Genomic DNA, 18,410 nt, shown 5'->3' with positions numbered 1-18,410 from the left:
TTATCCTTTGGTTTAAATGAAGAAATCTGTGTTTCTCTGCTTTTTCTCCAATACGTCTTTTTTTTTTTTCTTTGGCAGGGTTCCATGCTGGTTGCTCCGACAACATAATTATATGTAGTTAAGTATGAGCTGCAAAGAGCGGAGTGAGAGACACCAACTAAGCGAGAAGGAGAGAGAGGGTTGGAGCACAGTGGCTTGTCATTATGGGTCTGTTTGAACCTTTTACAGAATAAGCAGCCCCAAAGTTGAGACTGATCCAAAGGCACTCTGTACTCGGCTGCTCTCAGTCCTGCCAAGTCTTATTTTTTCTACTTGAAAAACCCACCCTTGAAATAAACACTGTATATCATAGGGAATAATATTTTTAGCCGTATAACCTATGGAAAATTGTATTAGGTACTTGTGTGTGTCATGTGCGTCTATATCCTACATGTATATATTTGGGTTCGTGAAATTAAGTTGACATCAGATTTCAAACATTCATGTGTATTGCCAAGTGTGGCTGCATTACATTACAGGATATATCAACGCCGCGCTCCACATTTCTACATCTAAAGGGAATCCTCCACCTTAAATTCAAAGCAAGAGCTCATGCAATAACACCATAAAAAACCCACTGTGTGATCAAGGAGCTATAAAAACTTCTGTGATGCTTCAGATGCAGAGCTGTGTCGCTTTTGTACACAGTTTCCAATAACACATGTAACAGCAAATAACACTTCTCTATCTGACTAACGCCTCAAACCCAGACCATTACCCCTGGAGAAGCCAGAAGCCCAGGCCTAACCCTGCAATCCCCCATAGTGCACCTTCACCAACACACACACACACACACACACACTCCATTCTTTCTTTCCCCATCTTGATTAGATTACAGTGAGCGGGTTGGTGACAGCCTCTGGGCATGCCAGAGGAGTGGATGATATCTGAGCTCTGCTCCTTAGCCTTCACTCTCATCCAGTCAAGAGAGCTGGAGATAATATATCCAAAGAGCTGACCTCACCAGCAAAAGCAGCCTTTAAAGAATCATGGGAACAAATTTGTCAACACAGGTCATCTCTTACAAAAGACTAAAATGGCTTATTTTCTCTCTCTCCTCTGCACACCTACTGGTTGCTGGTAGCTGCTAATTTAACCCCTGACTGGCTTCCAGACCCTTGAGATGCTTGATTCCACTTTACATCAAAGCTAGCCTCTTGTAGTCTGAGTGTGAGGGACAATAAAAGTAAATCTTTGATACTGAGAAAGCTCTTCATTAAAGAATGTCTTAACAGAGATACAACGCTTTCATTCCCTTTAATATAAAACCTCATATCTATCTCTTTGACATAAAGCAGAAACGGGGCCAAAACAGAAAGGGCTTTGTTCCCATTGTGGTTACTGACCACCTACCAAGGGCCCTTTAGAAGAGCACTCACCCCGGAATGATCAGGCCACTTCTCCCCCATGGCTCCTCAGGCCCATGGGCCAAACACATCCTGCCCATCTCCTGAGAGATTATTCAACTCAATGAGCACATTGAGGACAGAAACACTGGAGGAAACTAGAGCCCTCTATATTCACCTACATTTAAACTCAAACTCTTCCATTCACACACACCCTAAAGGCTGAAGGAGAAACAAGAAGAAACCAAACACATGCTTCACTTACTGGCAACTTCCAGGGATGCGTTGTGACTCACTGCCTCTCCCAGGTAGTTACGGGCAACACATACATAAGAACCTTCGTCGGGTTTGCTCCGTCGTCCATGGACGATGCGTAGGAAGAACAGGGATCCGCTGGGCAGTAGCATGCGCTGGGAACGGGGATTGTCCCGGTCAGTTTCCACCCGCTCCCCATCCTTATACCACTCCACTGTCGGGACCGGCCGCCCCTCTGCCTTACAGTTCAGAGTGGCGGGCTCCCCTTTGGATACGATCAGGTCAGACGGGTGCTCCACAATCCGAGGTGGGGTGTCCTCTTGACGCAGACGGGATCCTTAGGAAATAAAAAACATGGTACCTCAATAATTGCTTTTATATCACATTCTATCTACTAACTATTGTTCATAATGTAAATCCACGTTGCCTTTTTTGATTAGGGACACATTAGACATACTTAAAATCATCAGATGAATATTATAATTGATGCACTTTTTCTCATTTAAACAATATAACGTTCACATCAGCAGCCAAATAAATTTTCTATAGTATAAGAGACAGGTGCTACGTATGCAAATTGTGAGGACAGAATAAACCAAGTCTGAGTATATTTCACTCTTTAATTATAATCAAGCATTCTTTACGTAAGCTTAGCAAAGGTTATGTGATTCTGTCATTTCTCAGATCAAAGAACTGGAAAGAGGGGAAAAAAGGCAATAGCACACAAGAATGAGACTCCTAAAGGTAAAAGGAAATTAAGAGATAAAAGATAACATTCAAATAAACTGTAGGGTTTAGTGACAAAAGACAGGCGTGGGGAGAAGCAGGAGAGAAGCCAATGGTAACGCCAACAGCAGTGCCGAGCGCAGGGTAACACCCCTTCGCTATCTCAGGTCATTACTATTGCTCTCCGACTAGTCAGCTGTGGCTATCAAACCTGCTTTTCATGCAAATTAGCTTCCTGTTGTTAATTCCTGAAGGATGGACCGGAGAACACATTGTGCATCACCACACAACTGTGATGTGTGTGTGTGCCTCTCTGAGCGAATAAAGGAGGGAGTCTTCCTCACTCACCGTATCTCCCAGCATAGGCCTTTGGAGCCCATTCAGCACCAATTAAAGACAGTCGGGTCTAATTGGAGGCACAGGCCTGCAATTAATTTACCCAGCATCCCGTGAACTTGCCACACTGTCTCATTTCTGTGCCCTCTGCCCACCCCCCATCCCCTACCCCTTAGAAATCTGGTGCTGAGAAGGCATATTCTTCTAGTCGCCACATATTTTGGGTAAAGTCAGCATAATTAGTGACAGCTCTGTGGAAAGATTAATCACTTCAATGCATTTATATAATACGGTCAATGAAATATAATTAATTCAGTACCGCAATGAAGGACATCATGATCATGAATCTTTAAAGTCCTCCTTACATTGAAGTTTATGACAGAATAATGTTATTGTGGATGTTTTTACATGTATATATCCAACAGTCATTATGTGAATAACTTGGAGGATATGGTTATGTATCCTATAGCAGTTGTTTTTTTTGACAAATCTAATAGAAATAACGGCTTTTCCTATGAGACATGATGTAAGCTACTCCTTTAGACCTCGCTTTTATTCAATAATGCACAAAAGTTTGTTTTTTTGTTTTTTTTTTTAAACAACATTTCATTCCAGATTGAAAAATAATGAACTGAAATCCTCTACTTTGGACAGTGGAATGATACAATTAGAGCAATGTACTTTATTCAAGTCTTTTTATCCAGTAGCAAATCCAGTTTTCTATTTAGCGCAATTAAACTGAAGGTCAATCAGATGATGATTTATGTTGCAACAAAAAGAAAAAAAAAAAAAAACACCATTAGTCTTATCTAGAAGTTCTTGTGATTATGAAACTCTTTTGGTGTAAGCCATATTTTAGAAATGTCATGAAGAAAAAAAAATCTATCTGTGAAGATTAAAGCGTTTGAGAGAGGCAGACAGAAACCCTCGAAGAATACCAAAGAACTATATGTCAAGCCTGTAGTGGGAATGAATTAGTCTGCCATCTGAAGCTGAATACAGTTAATAAAAGATACATACACTGTCCTTCCTGACTGTCTGAACCACTACGAGGCTAATTAACCCCCATTTGTAACCTGCACCCGTCACAGGCTTCTGAACCTACACCTACGTTAATGAGCCCCGGCCTTTTGGTCAGGCGGTCACTTGAAGCAAAGAGCTGAGCTAACATTCCTCGCCAAGCTAACGCACACAAGCAACTACACCACTACCGCCGCCCTCCGCCAGAAAAAGCTAATATGTTTTATTAAAGAGAACTTTGAAGAGCTCTGCTGCTATCTACTTTCCCTGTTGCCTTCTTGATTTTGATAGCTCCTCTCTAATTTGACTTGGTGTGAAGTGTTGAGGGGGGTTTTTGGAGAACTATTAACTATTCAGGAGCAGCCCACTGTGAGGAGCTCCACACAGGCAGTACTGTCTTTGATCAGTGGGTGTTTACTCTGGATAATTACACCGGATCTCCATAATTAAGAGTCAGATTGAAAATACAGTATATAGTAGTTTACAGTATTTTGTTACTGGGAGTAAGAATAAGCTGGTAAATAAATATTCAGCACTGAAGTCTAATAAGTGTTTTGTGTGAGATTCCTGAGTGGGTGAGTGCGTTTCGAGCCGTGTGTAGGTGCGAGCATGTATCAGTTACACAATTCTATTATTCTTTCCTGGTCTCTGATTGAATCCATTGTGTGCATGTGTGAATGTGTTGTACATGTTTTGCAGAGCTGATCCCTACAGACACATTGTGTGACCCCAGTTACTTCAGCTCCATTACCCCTCACCAGGGAAAAAAGACACAGGCGGTGCAAAGGATTATACTGGCATGCCACAAACACACCCAGGCCCCCACCTCCCTCCCTCCCTCTTACCCACACTCCTCCCTTACAGGTGCACGCTTTTAGAAAATGTCAACAACTGACTTTACTCTTTCCATTCACACACTCATAACATTTCATCTAAAACAAGAGAAGTACGCGGCGCACATTTCACTACTGAACCGAGCTGCTCATCGTCTCTTTCTCGCTTCATTTTGAGATGTCTAACCCTCCCTTTATTTCAAAGCGCTGCCCTTCCCTCTCCTCTGCTTCTTTCAACCGCCCTCTCTCCTATTTTCTATCCCCCTTTTCCCCCCTTCTTCGCTTCCAGACAGAGAATGTGAGATGAGCTAATGCAATACACAGCCTCACCAAAGGGAAGCTGGGACTTCTACTGCAAGGATCTGATCGATTGGTGCCTGAGGCAAGATTCTCCTTTTCCCTTAACCCTCTCACTTGCCCAAGCGTTGTCTCTATGTTTTTTTTTTTGTTTTTTTTATTCTCACACAAAGTTAAACTATGCTTGAGGGGGCTTCTGCTTGCTGTGGAGGTAATTAAAAAAAAACTAACAATTCTCTGTGACTTTTCTCTTGCTGCTAAAAGCTATCACAGTAATGAACACAAAATCATAAGAACCCAATGGCAACAACCAGCAACTGAAGTGAACCGCTTCAGGCCTTCTACCACAAGGGCCCGGACCCAGACACTGACCCATATACTCACACAAGCTACATCTGTATGCATTCAAGTATTCATGAAGACCTCAGGGATATTGGCCTGCACTGCAATCTTGGCTCTTCTCCCCTAATCATTGATAGACGGGGCATGATCATGAGATTTGTGATGGTTCCCAAGAAGCCAAGGTCATTCAGCTGTCCACTAGATCTCCAGGCATACACTGTATATTAACATAGTGGCTACCAGCTTCATATTGATTCATCTGTGTCTTGGGGCTAGATGCGATTTTGAACATGCAACATGAGTTGAGGCACTGTGAATCTATAATTCAGTAGATAAGTAAAAAAAAAAAAAGTCATATATATTAATACATATTTTCATAAAATTGTGAAATGAATATGAAGCTGTAAAAAATAAAACAGAAAATATGAATTATGTACATTTATATCATCTGAACTGGATCAAACAAACTAGGCTGCATAGCGTATAAGGATGTGCACGAATAATCAATTAGTTGATAAGTAGGATCAATAAGACATTTTTTTAAGAGTGACTATTTTTTATTTGAGGTGGGAAGCCAGTTGATGTTTTACTTCATTATTTCTGCATACGTTAAGTCACAAAAAGTGTTTCTGTTGGAGGAGTTTTTTTACTATGATTATCATTGTAGTGTGGGTGGAGGTCACGTTTTAACAATAATATCACAATGATTCGGTTAATCAACTTAAATAAGTTTGATTATTCAACTTTCCCTATTCCTTGTGGTGTTGTCAGAAGGTGGTGGTTTAGGCTAAACTAATTCTGTTGCTGTTTTCCAACCAGGGTAACAATAGTTGTCTGCGTCCATGATAATTCAATTGAAAATCTTTATACCCAACTTCCTCAATCGCTGTCCTCTGTTCCTCTTAATGGCATTTGTGTGCAACATGAGTTACTATTAGCTTATAAATGGACAACTTCATGACATGGACATACTTCACGTAAGCATGTTACAAAAGCAGCACATATTGCATATTTAGTGCAAACATGGCTACTTATAATGTAACTATAGTGGGGACCCTTATCTATCTATCTATCTATCTATCTATCTATCTATCTATCTATCTATCTATCTATCTATCTATCTATCTATCTATCTATCTATCTATCTATCTATCTATCTATCTATCTATCTATCTATCTCTCTCTCTCTCTCTCTCTCTATGCCAAGGCAAGAGCTGCAATAAGGTTACAGTAAAAGTCAATTTCTGTCTTTCTGTAATTGTAAGAATGCATGGAGAACATGTACAGTCAGTTTATACAATGACGCTATCACCTTCAGAAAAGTGAAATTGTATTTTGCTCATGTGCTCCAAATGCTTGAGACTGAGGCAGTCAGAGATAACAATCAATGAAACTATTCACACTGAAAAGACAGGAGATGACCCTGTAAGTACAAAGAAGACTCTGAGAAGCCTAAGGACAAAAAAAACAACAACAAAGTACTGGGTCAGCTCCGTCACATGCAGTGTTATTCTTTAAACACAGCGCATTTGCCCTTCACAATTAAAAGCTCATGTAGCCCCATAGGCAAAATAAACCATGCTGCATTTTTATTGCTAATCATTTCACACAAAATTAATCCATATAAAAAAAGGGAAAATCAAAAGAGGAGGAAAGACATGAAAAAGTCAGCTATGAAACTGCACTAAACGCTGCCTGATTGCAATAATAAATTCAAGTTCTGTGATTTTCAAATGTGCCCAGTTTTCTTTCTTGCACTCTTTGCACAGTGTGAAGAGGAGGAACAGAGCCAGACACCTGCCTTTTACCACAGAGAGAATCCACTGGGGAGAAGGACAGTGAGGCAATTTAGATCTGTTGTCGCTGTGGTCCCATGAGCTACGCAGACAGGATAATGTGTCTACTTCCTTGAACGATTAAACAACTTCACAATACTGGGTCATCTGGACCGGTTCTTACCATAAAACAAACGATCCTAGGCTGACTGTGCATGCAATTACAGGGGCAAAATTATGGTAAAGTTTAATTCCCCACTATAAAACCCTCAAGGTCACAGAATCCCATAAAAACACCTGCTGAAGTGTCAGGTGTTTGCAGCCACAGCTAGATCATCCCACATCGTATCAGATGTCCAGTTGAGCACCGGCAGAGATATGGAATATGGATTTGTGATAAGGAAGGCCAAGCACAGTAGGGCACTCCCTATCTACAGCCCCATTAATCTGTGATTAGGGGACTTAAGAGGGATTTATGGCTGAGATAAGAGCAGAGGGCGTGTCCCTCGGGGTAGCCAGGCGGACACTGGAGCCACGCCTGTTCAGGACGGGGGCCGACCAGTAAATGACTGGAAGTTAAAGAAAAGGCACCCTTTTCTGTTGAATTAGAGAAGATAACCGAGAGAAGGGGCAGAGATAAGAGGGAGAAACACAGGGAGAGACGGAAACAGAGAGAAAAGGCTTGGTACAGTTCTCCTGCTGATCAGATGACATTAACAGGAAAGTGAAACTGAATCTTACGCTGTTTCAACATCAGGATCCCACCCTGGAATGTAGTGCATGAATGAGTTTGCCAGTTGCATCAGATCAGCCCTGTTTTTAATGTTACACAAGGCTATCACTTACACTCCTAAGAGGCAGGATTAAAGCCCTGTGACTGAGTGTGTATGGGGACCCAAAGGTGGGGTGAAGGAGGGGGATGATGGATATCTTTATGGCCTCTTTCTTTCCTCATCTCTTTGTCTCCATTTACCAAACAGTCTGGGGTACGGTTTCAATGCCGATACTAAATCAGCACTCGAGAACTGATATCAGTTTCCAAAAAATAGTAACTCCATCCAAATTTTGCTTTTTTAATCAAAACAGAACTGAAAGACACTACCTGATCTGACTTGAGTTTATACACAACACTGCAACCTAACGCTGCAATGACAAATACAACAACTAAGATGTGTGGTTCATTTGATTCTCTGTGTTTGTTGTTACTGAATCATAATGTGAATGATAACATGACACTACTAAAACACTTCTATTGATATTAAAGTTAAATGATTACTGCCGCCTGCAATACTAACCTGGCACAACCATGAGTAAATTTATTGAAAGTCAAGAAAAAGTGATCTCTGAAATAGAGACAGATGATTAATAGGTGCTGATGTGACATTATACAAACTACTGGTATGGATGAATATGGTTTCACAATACAAAACTGTGGCACAAAAAATAACAATGTGGCTTCTATTTTAATTTTTTTATGCTCAGTTTTATTAATTAATACAAATTTGATCTAAGTTATCACAATTTATTTATTCCTTTATGTAGGTATTAAGTCAATTTAAAGGTTATGCTAGTTCTAGTTGTAATCAGCTTTTTCTTCTGCTTTTTTTTACTTGAAGAAGCAGATCATAAAAAAACTCCCTTCTCCAGTACAACTCAATTTCCACACCTCAAATGTGAAAGAAAGAGTGAGTTGCTAATCCAAGTTCTTAGTAGTATATAGAACAAATATATAAAATGGGAGAGAGGAGAGGCTTGCTCCGCCTCTTCATCAACAAGATAAGACACATTAAGGTGTGTATGTTCACACAAACCAAAACAGAAATGTATATCATGTAAATGTTTTCACATAACCAACATATTCAAATCACATCAATAACAGGTTTTACATAGTTTGTCCATTTTGACCAAATAGTGAAAAAAGATTCCCTTTATAATTGGCTTTTTCTTGCTCCAAACTTATTACATCAGCTTTTTTTTTTTTAATCAGCTGTGTGATATTTCCAGTAAAATCCTTCCTCTGGGTCATGTATTATCAATATAAGCTTCACAGCTTTCACATAATCACAGTCACTCATCAGAAAGACACCCAACAGAAGTCCAGTCCACCTTCAGCTCCTGTTGTATTAGCTGAGAAACAAATCTTCAGCTCTAACCTGGCAGTGGAGACCAGACCGGGGGTGAGACAGCTCTAGGAGTCTGCTCCTTTGGGAGCATGGGGCCCATCTTGCTCTGGGGCCCCCATTTGGAGCTAAGACAATAGAAGCAGTATTTCCACTTCTGCTCCTGGCTTTCCAAAACAGGTCTGACACTTCAGGGAGACAGCAGTCTGTACTTAAAATAGAGGAATATTGATGCACATGAAACACCTCATAAGTCAGTTAAAGACAAGACAATGTTTGTTTTATCTGATTTTTTGGTTTGTTGGTTATCTATGGATGCAAACTCCCTATAGAAGGACTGCTAAATCACAAATATTTCAATTGATTATGATCTAAGTGTATGTGGTAATTCATTTACACTGTCAGTGACGTATTAACAGAAGAAATATTTAAAGATATAGGCAGGGAAAACTATACTATAAAATAATGCACTTTCAACATAACCCAGGGGACACAATTGTGGATGAGTTGTAGCTCCTGATGCGAAGCTGCTCCAGTGAGTGTCATTAGACACAAATAAAAGCTGTCAAACTCCACAGAAGGCCACGAGGGCAGAATTCATTCCTGCAGGATAAATGTACTTCCTATGCTTTATTATATCCTCTCACAGAGGCAAGTTGGAAATCGGTAGTGGAAAAGACTGGAATGCTTGTTAGGAAGCTGCCTGTCAAATTGGCTCTGGAGACCAGGCAGATGGGCTGAACACTAGAGCTGGATGGATGCAAGCTAAGAGTCAGTCTGCGCATATTTCTGTCTAAGTAGTATCAATTTATCAAGTTATTCACAGTGTATGTTTACGAGGAATTCTGCGTGGACTCCCTGAAATTCTTCGAGCTCCTTCTGCATATTCAGATTGATGACCTAGGAAGAAAACCAACACCAGTGTCAGGGATGTCATTCCCTCAGCAGGGCAGAGACCCCAGGAAAAGAGCTGTAATTAATATGGAGCCCAGATGCCAGGCTTAGACCCTCCATTAGAAAGCTTCTCTGTGCAGCACAGTCAAGGTTGGAGCATGGTAGGGATTATGGAACAGAAGCACAGGGGAGCACGAGTGGGCAATTACTTCTTGTTTTTGTTTTCCAGCATTGCCAGTTTTTAATGAGGTTTGACCAGTGCGATCTCAGTGATACATCAAAGCCGCCAGCTACAGCAGGAAAAGAGAAGCAGGGGTAATTGAATATGCTGGTACATTTATTTCCCAACAGGGAACAGCCACAGTCTCACTCCTAACTTCCTCCATGAGCTGCTAGACTAGAAATCCTCGAGAGATCAATAAAATTGTTTTCCAGCAAAACAATTTGTTTAATATTTCAAAAACTAATATAGTTAAAAGTAGCCATTATAAACACTGTTAAACGCATGGTATATAATTTCTGCCACAAGGGATCTCAATCAAAACAATAGGGAGTTAAAGCACCAACAGGCTTCCAGGACTGATACACAAACCGCAAATACATTTTGTGTCAGAGGTTTAACCTAAAGCGCTATTATCGAAAAAAATCAAGCTAATAAAAGGTTCTTGGAATCATAGTGAGTATACTTACACTACCAGTTAAACGTTTTGGGCACACCTTCTCATTTAAATGGCATGGACTGCAAATAGCCAATAAGTGCTCAGCATCACTGGGAACTCCTTCAAGACTGTTGGAAAACATTTCAGGTGACTACCTCATGAAGCTCATCGAGAAAATGCCAAGAATATGAAAAGCAGTAATCAAAACAAAGGGTGGCAATTTTAAAGAATCTAAAATATGAAATACGCTTTGAGTTACGTCACACTTTTTTTTAACTACGTGATTCTATATGTGTTCATTCATAGTTTTGATGCCTTCAGTGAGAATCTACAATGTAAATAGTCATGAAAATAAAGCAAAACCAGGTGTGTCCAAACTTTTGACTGGTAGTGTACATGCACATAAAGACAAAAATCCAAATAAACTGTTTACATAGCTAATGAAAATTAATATCTCACCAATTCTGTTTATGTGAGGATAATGCATTAAAAGTAGTGCTTTTTCTTAAGATTTCCAGTGGTGGCAGATCCCTCTTTTGTTCCTTCAAACACTTTCTGGATAAGGTCATCTATAAGATATTTGTTCATATCCAAGAACCCACTGATATCCTCTGTCATAATGTCTAATTCTGATTGGTTTGATTCACTGTATGGGCTGAATCCTCATGAAACCAGAACAATATGAGCATACCCCACATGTACTAACTGGAAAATCCCACTCCTAAAAAGGGCCTAATTCAGAATATGCCACATGCTTTCTACATGACACTTGTCAAATTCAGAATAATATTATCTTTGGAATTATTTTGGAATAATAGTCCATTTGTAAATGCACTTAGTTAGATTGCAGCAACAGAAACAGAAACAATGCAGTCCTTATAATCATGCTGCTTAATCCCTCTAATAATACATGACATAGTTCTATGACATTTTGATGTAACTTAAAATCATGGTAGTTGTTGCTGTCACCATCATTATTAATGAAAATGTCACCTGGTATGTTATTCTGGCAGAAATCATGTTTATGTGAGAGGTAATGTACTGAAGTCTTATTCATATTATAGTGAGTTTATAATCTCATAATTCTTTTTCATTATAATGAAATAGTCATAAGTAACATTAAATATGAGCATCACCAAATATAGACTCAACACTGTCAGGAAAATGTCCATATAATGTAAGTACAGAGGTCAACAAAATATATAACAGATGCTTTTAGATATTTTAACATGGAAATGCTACACAATAAAGCTTCTGCACAAGTGGATGGGATGACTATTTTACATTGTATAATGTGTCATAATTGCAGAAATGACACCACAAGAGTTGCAGTAATGCCTCCTTCAACAGAAAATCTGCTGCCTCATCACTTTTGTGTCTATAGCAATTAAGTATAGTGTCTTCTCTTCCCAAGGTCACTGAGTAGACCTGGTGCAGTATTTCTGTTCCATCAGATGCCTGTGAAAGGTGGTATGGAGTTGAGGAAACACATTGCTGGGGGAGTAGGGTAGGGAGAGGGACCAGCACACTCGGCTGGCACAGTCCAGCCACAGAGAGTATGGCATTTGGGCTTAGGGCCAAGAAAAAGAACAGTTCTGAAGAGATGCCAAAGTGAATCAGGGCAGGCACGGCCAAAAAGCACCTAATGCTTTTTAAATGTTATTTAGTTGATGGAGGCACTGATACAGGCCTACTGCTGGACCAGTGTTGTGTTACAGTCCCTGAGAGCACAGCCGATGACCTTAACCGCTTATGTAGGCTATTCTAAATGTTCGGCCAAACACATTCTAAAGCAAATCTCAGACAGCTGGGTGTTGAAAGGGAATTTCAGTTACAGCATTCAGTCGAGGGCACAACAGTAATGTGTGAGTGCAGAAACTTGGCACATTTCCTTCTGCTGCCCTTTAGGTTAAAAGGGTAAGCGCAGAGCACATAACACTGGAGTGTCAATGTGTGCAGGCTTGCGTATGTGCATGCATGTATGTCCGTAGCAGTGGTTCATAAACCGTTCATAGCTGAGGATATGAGGTATTATTAAAGTCAAACGTGGCTCCCAGAGGCATAGCGTAGGTTAAGACTCAGTGGAGCCAGTTCCTCATGTGGCAGGATCCCAGAGACACCAGCATGGGCCTGCTGAGTGGGGCATGGCCCGGATCCAGCCAAATGGAACACAAATCGCCCCAAACTGTTCAAAACCTGGCCTGGAAAAACTAAAGTACCATGTGATGCACAGTAAATATTTGGTCAAAATTAATGAAGGGGCAAAGTCTGCCAAGAAGCCTTTTTCTAGACGTCCATAGAGGGGAGACTGTGCCCAGTCTGGCATTAAAATTAAATTTCCTTCTGCAGACAAATGCTTACTACCCTGTCTGCTTTCCAGCACCCACTTACCACGTCCTCTCCTCAAACCACATACCAACTGTCCAGGTACAGCATGTATCTAACAAAATACTGTTTTCCTTTCATGTAACTGAAAATGACTTGATCATAAACGTTTCCCAGTTCCTTAATTCCCATCTGTCTGTTTTCTACATCTGATAACAGAAATACTGTCAGACATCTGAATGAAATTTCTTAAGAAATCTTGTTTTGCTCCAGAGTTGGAGACGGAGGAGGAGGGGCAACCCAGTGTGTGCGAGACAGCTGCGATGACAAATGCAAGATAGAAAATATCCCTATCACCAACCGCCGTTCAAACTGTTTTGTAAGTGGAAATAACCACCCTGAGGACAACTCTGCTTTTTCCAGTGATACTGAAACTTAATTTGTTTTCCAAACTTCAGAAGCGATCACTGAAGGAGCTAATAAGTAGACAGGCCTTTTCACAACTCAAAAACTTAAGTGATTTGCAAAACATGAAGAAGAGTATAGTTTGCCTTGTCAGTCTAAAAACAAATTAATGGAAAATTAATGTCAATTTCAGGCCCATTCCATAGACGTTGTTAACACTGTTAGCATAATGCACATTTAAAAGCAACTTCAAAATTCATTGTAAAGGCATTTGTTTTGGGGGAAGTCGCATACATTTCTACATACAATGGAATATTTACAAAAGATGCTCATTGTTTTCATTAAAGTATGTTCAGAGGTGGGGCATCTCAGTTGCCTTTACTGCATGCCATTCATTTTTTTCTCTCCTGTCTTTCCTGTCACTATAATGTCACTACGATGAAAGCTAAAAGTGCCCAAAAAATATTTTAAAAAATAGTGCAGAGGTGGAGACAGGAGTGAATACTCTGCTCTACATAGAGGGGAACATGAATGAAAGTAAGAGAAGGGATAAACACCAGTTGTCAAGGCTAAATGTCAGAAAGAATCACAACAGTCAAGAACGACAGCATTCATCACGAGCCTTCAGACGTCTCGCAACAATGTCCTCCAAGGCAAAAAAGTGAGATTACTGATGCCAAGTGCATGGAGGAATGGAGGTTAGTCTGTAAACCTAAAGTGCACTTTTAATAGTTGGAGCTGTGAAGCTTCCGATTAAGACTTAGTGACAGACATGAGGGCAAATGCAAAAGCAATCTTGTGCTTAAAGCCTGAAGAACCTGTCTCTCATCCAGCAACTACAATTGTTATTCAATTAGAGCTTTCATTGTGAAAGCAAAGAAAAGGTATGTGGGCGGGAGGGAGAGAGAGAGGGAGTGATCGCAGAAAAGAAGTATTGAAGGAAGTTGAAGGAGACTCAGATTGTAACAGGGAGGCCCAATAAACAGCTCTGCAAATCTTCCACAAGTGAAAAGTTTGTTTAAAAGCCTAAAAGATGGTGAAATGCCTGAGGCTTTCAATATCAGATTATTATTCCAGTTCAAAGGGCTTTGACACACTTTTCACATACACAACTCATACAGTGGTAGTATATAAAAAAGTAATGTTAGAGATTAATGTTATGTTGCATATAGGGTATGTATTTAAATGGTAACAGTAGGTTTAAGCACAAGTTGAACTACAAAAGGGTTCTGAAATTGATATTTAGAGATGCAACAACTAAACACCATTTGCTTCTTAATACAGTAAACAAGTAATCAATGAATGGAGAAAATAATCAGCAGGTTTATTGATAATCAACAAAACCATTAGCTGCGGTCCTGATGATAAATATTTTTGCATTAATCTACTGGAGCAGAGCAAAGTGTATTTACGTGTTGGATATTCACTGACTTATTTGAAGCTTCCTCACCATGGTTACAGCTGAATGGTGGGAGCAGCTCCAAAAGAGGTCTTGTAATAGTGAATTGCAAGGTCACCTTCTCATTAATTATGTTTTCCAGCGCTTCCTCTTAAATAGAGCGCACCCCTCCTACTTTTATCACTGTCTTTGTGTGACAGAATTAGCCCTGAGGAGCTCATACATACATAAAGTTGCTGATGCAGCTCTGGATGAGAGTGTCTTTCTAATGGATTGGATCAATTGCACTGTGTGGACTAGTTGAAAAATTCAGAATAAACAGGAAATAATGTCTGATGGATGTTGAGGCCATCAAAGCCAAAGAAAGGAGACCTTGTCACATGAGGGAATCTTAAATACATCAGTATGGCTAAGAGGGGGAGGAACCTAAGACATTAATCAACTAATTAGCAGTCTCTCTTTTAACTGCTAATTTAATCTATTCCTCTCAGCCTCTTTAATGGTATTTTCCCCTGTCAGTTATAACCAAAGAGAGGTTTAGCATTTCAAAAGTGTATCCAGGCCTTGCGATGAGAGGGTAATAGAATGGTCACTGAGGCTGGGAGGAGGCCTGAGCTCAGGGAGTGAGAAAGAAAAGAAGGATACTGGGGAAAGGCTGTCGTCAATGCCATCTCTCAGTCTCCCCAGTGGAGAAAATGAAAGGGAGGGAGGTCTGAGCCTTTTTAAAATGCACAAGACAGAGCACCCCACAGTAGGCATAGCTGCTCCACCACAGCAAACGTCAGGCCCAGGGCGAGCCTTCTGGGAGTTCCTGAACATGCAGAATTTAGATACATGAGGGATGTTGGCGGTGCTACCCCTAACCAAAGCCGCAACGCAACGCTGAAGCTATCAACCAGGATCTTTTATTTGCTCAGCACTTCTAAAAATCCACCTCACCTCTTCCCCCAGATGTCCACCTTTAAAAGCAAAAACAACACCAGCGTCCTTGCCTCGCAGTCTACCGCTATCACCCTAATCAGCACATTCTCTGCCATGAGGGACCAGGAAGAATACGCAACGTGAGCACACGAGAGCCAGATCAAGAGTATTCCCAGAGCTGGTGTATCTTGGTATGTTTGACTGCTCTGTCCTCCACTCTCTTTCCTGCAACCCCCTTCCACACCCTGGGGTAGCCTTTGTGTAGCTGCAGCCCCCACCACCAACACCACCACCACCACCACTACCTCCCCTTCCCCTCCTCCATGCCTTACAATCGCCCTGTTAAGGGGACACAATGCGGCCTCCCCGTCCCCACAGGCTTTTACTGCGTGTCGGGCTGCTTTATTTAAGAAGAGGCTCTGCACTGACCAGCCACAAAAAAAGGCAAGTCTTAAAAAATTGGGCCAAAACAAAACAAAAAAAATGTAGGGGGATGGGTAAGAGGATGAAGAGATTCCTTTAACCCCCATTCACAACCACACACAAACACACACCCCTTTTCTACGTCGCCTCTTCCTACTCACATCTATATTAGTGAAGCCGTGGGGAAATAAATCCATGATGAAGCTAGATCAAGTAAACACGCATATGCAATGTAGGATCAAATGTGAATTAGCATTATGTAATTTGCTCAGATTACTCTGCCTCCAATACATGGATTTTTGCATTTTTCATTACAGCATACAAAGCTGTGGGAATTGTAATGCAGCACTGAAGACAGAAACCAGACGACACCTTTCATCCTATAAGGACAAGCCATTTATCACTTCCAAAACAAGTGGCAAAAGGGAATGTTTGTCCTCCATGTCAACTGCCAGAAAAAGATACATTAACTATACCGACTGACCCACCAGTCTAATATCCTGGACGTGACTGCTGCTACTTTTTAGTATCAGCCAGGTCCAGACTGAAAAGCTTATATAAAGTTATGCTCCAGAGTATTCTTAGTGTAGGCAGATTAACTCTGTCTGGCTATTCTTTTTTGGAGCTCAGACAGACAGCTCGACATGCAAAGTGATACTAAATGAATCACAACAACACTTGAACAGCTCTTCAGCAACTGATGAGCAATGCTGTCTTAATTCACACCATCTAAACTAAACGGTGCTAAACCAGCCTAGTTAATTCCTGAGGAATTTGAACTATCAAGAGGTTGGTGTAAAGGGCATGGGGATGTATCTCCAGTTCCATAAATTAGCCTAAATCCTCTGATTCTGCTATGCCTATCAGTTGAGCCGCAGCCACGGCAAATTACAAACTATTGACGTCAGATGGATTTGCTAATTAATCCAATTAAGCAGATCTTTTAGGTCATTAAAGGAAGAGCAGTTGGGGAAAGCAGATCATTAAGAGTCACCGCCTAATTTATCTGCCCTCAGACAAACTGCTTTGAAATGTTTATCTACTCCGTCATTAACTACTCAGCCAAGATTCACATGAACAGGAAGAGGACATGGCTGCCCTCCTCATGCATTCCTCCATGTGGTTTCACTAAGCCAAAGTCGGACTAATCCAAGGATCTTAGGGTGTAAAACCCTGCTTGATTTGGATTAGGATCAGATTAATGTGTATTAGTGGAAGTTATAAAGATATGGCTTAATGGACACTGTCACCTCACATAGGTGTACCACTTAATAACTCAGGGAAAGAACAGATGTACTGATCTTTCCCATGTGTTTCAAGACAACACCAGCTCTGCTCATACGACCATTAAACCAGGAAGGTAAACTCTCATCAATATGACTATTTGCAAACACTATTAAAACCAGGATTTGTGAGAGGCTGGTTATAATGAGTCTGTTTTCAGTCCAAGTGAAAGGTAATGGTAAGATGACAGCAGACAGAGATGGGTCTCACCTGTGGTCTGTGGTCATTAATTGGCCCCCAGCCCGCTGTGTCCTGTCATATCATCATGATGTAGGGGGTGGAAGGGCCTTGCAATTTATCAGCACTTACGAGTCAATTTGTCAAGACTCCGTGGTCTAGGTGCTGCTGTGGGGCCAGGGCTGATTTGCAGGGCAGCGTGCCAACAACACATATTTTTTAGCAGCACAAGAGACACATTCCTGGGCTTTGGACATTACTCCGAGTTGTCAACCACACTGATGAAGCAAAATTAAAAAGTCTACTTTCACCTTTATATTGGCCTCAGGAGCAAAATCAACCCATATTAAGTGGAGGAAGTAAGTCATCTTAATAAGTGTTTTCTTTAGTGCAGAGATGAATAACAGGTCAAAAGCTCAAAGAAAAAGCTGAGATCTGTCCAATTAAGTTCTCTTTAGATCAGAATATAATTTCTTTAAAAGCTGACCTACACTGTAATAGTAGCTCTGCTGTGAATATAAGGTCTGACAAGAACTTCAAGGAGGGAAAACTAGCATTTAGTGTATTGCAGAAGGATACACTACCTGATAATATGGTTATAGATGAGATGGATGCGGTATCAGTTTGCAACACTTAGTGCAACATGGCTATATGCAAGTTTAATAAGGTACACATGTAAATGTAAGATTAATGTCCACTTAAAATATGTCATTCAACACCATTAAGGATGTACTGGGGAGATCTGATACCTTGCTTATACCAAAATGAAGTTGCTTAACCTCCAATTAGCAGCAGATGTACAATCTTTCTCTGCCAAGTGGTGTGTAATCCAAT

At 40.7% G+C, this 18,410-nt stretch overlaps 1 protein-coding gene across 2 annotated transcripts in view; it reads right to left on the bottom strand.

Annotated features, from left to right (window-relative positions):
* The window catches only part of robo1 (roundabout, axon guidance receptor, homolog 1 (Drosophila)), a 201,816-nt gene that overhangs the window by 131,225 nt on the left and 52,181 nt on the right, over positions 1 to 18,410 (bottom strand). For both annotated transcript variants that reach the window (XM_030152720.1, XM_030152719.1), the window contains one exon: positions 1,651 to 1,977. In XM_030152720.1, coding sequence (XP_030008580.1) covers positions 1,651 to 1,977 — 327 coding nt within the window. The remainder of the gene's footprint in view (positions 1 to 1,650; positions 1,978 to 18,410) is intronic.

Source organism: Sphaeramia orbicularis, chromosome 13, assembly GCF_902148855.1.
Source record: "Sphaeramia orbicularis chromosome 13, fSphaOr1.1, whole genome shotgun sequence".
Classification (NCBI taxonomy): Eukaryota; Metazoa; Chordata; class Actinopteri; order Kurtiformes; family Apogonidae; genus Sphaeramia; species Sphaeramia orbicularis.
The sequence above is the reverse complement of the archived record's forward strand: the minus strand, read 5'-3'. Positions and strand labels throughout refer to the sequence as shown.